The sequence below is a fragment of the Oryzias melastigma genome, linkage group LG9 (genome assembly GCF_002922805.2).
Source record: "Oryzias melastigma strain HK-1 linkage group LG9, ASM292280v2, whole genome shotgun sequence".
Taxonomy (NCBI): Eukaryota; Metazoa; Chordata; class Actinopteri; order Beloniformes; family Adrianichthyidae; genus Oryzias; species Oryzias melastigma.
In genome coordinates, this window is record NC_050520.1 from 13,239,519 (window position 1) to 13,244,563 (window position 5,045).

The following is a 5,045-nucleotide window of genomic DNA, read 5'->3' on the forward strand; positions in this document are numbered from 1 at the left end:
AAAAACAAACAAAAAAAGGAAAAAAAAAAAGTAGGTTAGCCAAAACAGCTAGCATGTAGCTGAAAATATTAGCTAAACTCCAAAAAACCTAAAAAAATCATAGTAAATGCCAAAATAGTCCAAAAGCTGGCAGAATGCCAATTTAAAACTGTAACTTATAATTATGAATAGTAAAAAGGCAGAAATATTATTCCAGAATAAAACAATTTGAACCTTAAATAACTTTCAATATTTTACTCTCCATAAAAATATATGTTGTCAAAATTATACAAGTTAGAAATAGGATAACGTCTGGCCATTAATAACAATAAAATAAAGGAGGGCCGGATCCGGCCCCCGGGCCTCGACTTTGACACTGTGATCTAAAGGGACAATGAAGGAAAAAAAATTGGAAGTACAAATTCCCAAAAATTGAAGTAAAAATATACTTTTTCTTTTCTGGTTTCTAACAGGTGTGCACCAGATAGTAACAAGAAAAAAAAAGTTTTTTTTACTTTAAGTTTTAGGAAAAACTTATTCTTTAGAAATTCTTTTCAGTTACTATCTGGTGCACACCAGTTACTAAACAGAACATTTTTGGTTCTAAAAACTGAAGTTAAACAAATGTCTGGATAGTAACTGCTGTGCACCAGATAGCAACATTTACAGAACCCCTGTGTATTTTTAGGGGGGAAAAATGAAATTTCCCTTTTTTTTATTTTTTATTTCGATGTCCCTTTAGGGAAAAATAAGCAGCAGAAAAAAGAAAAAAAACTTTTTTGCTTTTTTTTGGGGGGGGGGGGTAGTTAAAAGTATAAGTAGGAACTTTGAATGGAGACACTTTGACAGAGAGGATCAGATAGAAGGACTGATTCTAAACCCAGAAGTTGAAGATGTTAGATATTGTCAGAGGTTTAATCCTCCAGGTATGGATGTGAACCAGAAGAGAAGATGACATTTTGGATGGAGATGGACAAGGAGATACGAGTAACCATCAGAAGGGAGAGAGTAGTGATTGGAGAATGCTTTAAAAGACGTGTAAGTCAAAGAAACAATGAAGGCGAGGAACGGATGGTTACATTAGGTGTTCAGGACATGGATGCAGAAGGACAGGTTAACATGGACCTGCCACGTTAACACCCTGATGAAGATGGCCCAGCAGCGTCTTCACCACCTCAGGCGCCTGAGGGACTTCAAATTGCCCCCAAAGGTACTAAAGACAATCTACAGGAAGCATCACAGCCTGGTTTGGCAACACCACCAAATAGGACAGGACAGCTCTCCACAAGGTGGTCCAATCAGCAGAGCGCCCCATCCATACCAAGCTGCTGGACCTGCAGACCACATGCAACAAGCGGTGCTGCACCAGAATCTACAACACACAGAAAGGCCCAAGGCATCCAAACGACGGGGTCTTCTCTCTGTTGAGGCTGGGGAAACGTTCCTGCTCCCTGAAGGCTAACAGAGAGGATGAGGAGGAGCTCCTTCATGCAGGATGTCCTCAACTACAGCTGCCACGATTAGTCGACTAATCGAATATTAAAATAGTCGACGACTAATTTAATAGTCGATTAGTCGTTACTTTATATCAAATGGAGTCAGAGTGTAGTAAAGTTGAAAGTTATAATAACATTGTGCTAGCTTTTTGTACTAATTTGCCATTTATTAAGGTTTGTATGCTATTTTGGAGTTTAGCTAATATTTCAGCTACATGCTAGCTATTTTGGCTAATTTAGGCTTTTTTGTTTTTTAGGCTATTTTAGAGTTTAGCTAATATTTCAAATGCATGCTAGCTGTTTTCGCTAACTTAGGCTGTTTTAGATTTTTAGGCTAATTTGCCATTTAGCTAATATTTTAGCTGGCTATCAGCTTCAGCATTTTTAGCTATCAATTTCAGCATCTTCAGATGCCAAATTCAGATTACAGCATTCACATTAACATTTTTGCAAATAATGCTATTGTGACTATACATAGTTTGTAGTGAGTTTAAAGCTAATGAGCTTTAATGAGCTTTACATCCAGTTTCCGCATGACCTGATTAGTCGACTAATAAGAAAAAATAATCGATGTTTAGTTGACTATTGAATGAATCGTTTGTTGCAGCACTAATGACTTATGTTCATGTTTAGTGTACTAATATTTATCAATTTAACTTTGACGCACCTTTTTAGAATGGATTTGAATGCTAACTAGTTGTGGCATCTTTTAGTTGTTTACTCAGACTCTTATGTTTATTTTGATTTTTTTTTTTTTTTTTTTTGTTCTTTATCTGCTCAATTTAAAATGTTCATTTCATGTATTTTTTTCCAGTAAAACACACTAGTACCCCAATGGTAAAGTCATCCATCTTCTTCTTCTTGACCGCTGCTTCCCTTTCGGGGTCGCGGGGGTGCCGGAGCCTATCCCGGCTACTGATGGGTGAAGGCGGGGTACACCCTGGACAGGTCGCCAGTCTGTCGCAGGGCCTCAATCACACACATTCACTCTCACATTCACACCTAGGGGCAATTTAGAGTCGCCAATTAACCTATGAGGCATGTTTTTGGATGGTGGGAGGAAGCCGGAGTCCCCGGTGAAAACCCACGCATGCACGGGGAGAACATGCAGACTCCACACAGAAAGGTCCCAGCCGGGATTCGAACCGGGGCCTTCTCGCTGTGAGGCAAGAGCGCTAACCACTTGCGCCCTGGTAAAGTGATATTGTCTATTAATAAAGTTTCCTTCATTCATGAGAGAAGTTCTACCTACATTCAGAACAGCTACATCAGTCTGGATACGGTGAGTTACTTCTACACGGTGACAGCTTTATTCACCTGATGTCAAACTTCAGCTGAATTTCAGAACAGCAGCTCTTTCACTGCTCTGCTATAAAAACATCACATCTCTCTAATGGTTTGTGCTCAGGTGTGAGGTCAGTCAAAAGTTCACCTTTGCAGGTTAAAGGAAATTAATTCATTCAAAAGCTCGACCTTGAACTCGGAAATTCCGACTTCTAGGAACAGCTGAGAGTCTCCGCCTGCAGCGTTCACCTGCAGACGCTTCTGCACGCTTTCATGTATGTTTGGACGAGCTGCAGGACAAAGCGGAGGATTTTAAAGACTGACCCGCGTCCTGCTGCTGCCTTCATCTCCTCTCCAGAATAACAGCTGAGGAGTTGGGAGAGAACAATGACAGCACCACAACAAAAGGAAACAAACATGTGGCACGCGCTCAGCCGCGTGCATCCATCCTTCTTTGTGGCCTTCATCTCGTGCCAGGATGCTGCCGCTCGCGCGCTCGCGCTCGTGCGCGTGGTGCTCTTACCTTGTCGGCTCCTCGGTGTTTCTTGGCGGTCGGTGTGTCGTCCAGCGGCCGCCGCACAACAATAGCGCCGCTCTTAAGTCCACAGTCCTGCGCGCTGTCCCCCGGAGCCCCGCAGCGGCTCTGCGCGGGCCCATCCCGGCACAGATGATGCTCGAACTGGGCGGACGACGGGAGGAAGACGGAGGGAGGGGGAGACGGGCCATCGCCGGGCTTCTCCTTCCTGGTGCGGGCAGGAGGAGCGGCGGCGTCCCTGTCCCGGTCCCTCTCCCTGTCTCTCTCCCTCTTCCAGCCCCGGATCACGTTCTTCCCCTTCCTCTCCTCCTTGCCTTTGGCGCAGGCGGCGGGAGCGGCCGCGGTCACCTCCGAGACGCCGTGGTTGCTGCTGCCGCCGTCCGCATCCCTGCTGACCGCTGAGATCATCTCCAGACCGTCTGCGCCGCCGCGTCCTTGAGCTTCCGGACGCGGCTCAGCGAGCCCGGCGAGCGCCGCCGCCGCCGCGGAACCGCCCGCCGCCTGCGCTTCTTCTTCGGTTCGGCGTGTGAGCGCGGCTTTCCTCGGCTCCGACCCGTTCGTTCCCCGGGTCTGGAGCAAAGGCAGGGCCGCGTGTGATGAGCGCGCGGCGGTGGAGGAGGAGGAGGCGGAGGAGGAGGAGGAGGTGATGGAGATGGAGGAAGAGGAGGTGTGGTTGGGTGACAGCTCCCTGCAGTCCGTCAGCGGGCCTCCGCTCTCCTCCGCTCTCAGGAAACGGTTCATCCCTCCTCCCCTTGTTTCCTTTGTTGATCTCCGGGATAATCAGCATTCAGGTCATCGTGAGCCCCGCAGCCGCAGTGAGGAAGCCCGCGCCGGGTCTGCGGGATCCGCGCTGCTGCGCGCGCGTCCTCCTCAGCAGATGCGTGGAGGAGCTTCAGCTGCAGCATCAAAAGAAACGCAAATAGCAATAAACGGACAAAAATACATTTCATTTTTACTCTTTTAAGTGTGTTTTAAAATGTGATTTTTTTATTTTTAAAGTTCTGTTTTCCTCCATATTTCTTAACTCTTGTTTCAAACGTTCCATCGTCACAAGGCGGCGCTGTTGGGTCTGTTTTGTTCTCTTGAGGAGACTTTTTTAAACGTTGAGATAAAAAAAAAAAATTCTCCACTGTCTCTGTGTGAGGATGATGTCAGTGAGCGGCCGCAGGGGGGCGCTGTGCGGCCCGCAGAGGCTCATTCCAGACAAAGAAAATCTGCTTTTGTCATCCAGGGGTTGTGGAGTCTCAGGATTTCTCCTAATCATTCTTGGAAATCAAATTGTTTTTGAATTCCTGTTGTGGAGATGTTCAATTGAATATATCAAAAATAAAAAATCCACTCGTGATTTTTAAAATCAACAAAAGAAGTTCATTGTTTTTCACAGTTAGAATAACACAAAAAAAATGTGACAATTAATTGAAATATAATTTTAAGGCTGATTCAAATTTACCAATAGAGATAACAGAAAAAACATTAAAAAAATTAAAAGAGGAATGCAAAAATATAAATACTTAAAATGATTTTGTCTTTAACATATAGTCTCCTACTCCTCAAAGATAATAATTTAATAAGCTTTATTTGCTTCAGCTTATTCTCTTTTTTATTGTTTGCTTATTCTGTACCTTATGTAAATAATACAAAGTGCAAACTGCACCAATAAACTAATGATGATGAAAAAAACATGGTAAAAATACAAAGTAATTTTCAAATATAAAAAAGCACCAAAAGAAGTATTTTTGAAGTCTTTGTTT

The 5,045-nt window shown here is 44.0% G+C and overlaps 1 protein-coding gene across 3 annotated transcripts in view; it reads right to left on the bottom strand.

The window, feature by feature from the left end:
* Positions 1-4,840, bottom strand: part of znf608 (zinc finger protein 608) — an 86,120-nt gene extending 81,280 nt beyond the window's left edge. For all 3 annotated transcript variants that reach the window (XM_036213749.1, XM_036213748.1, XM_036213750.1), the window contains exon 1: positions 3,283-4,840. In XM_036213749.1, coding sequence (XP_036069642.1) covers positions 3,283-4,035 — 753 coding nt within the window. In that variant the 5' untranslated portion in view covers positions 4,036-4,840. The remainder of the gene's footprint in view (positions 1-3,282) is intronic.
* Between the last annotated feature and the right edge of the window lie 205 nt (positions 4,841-5,045).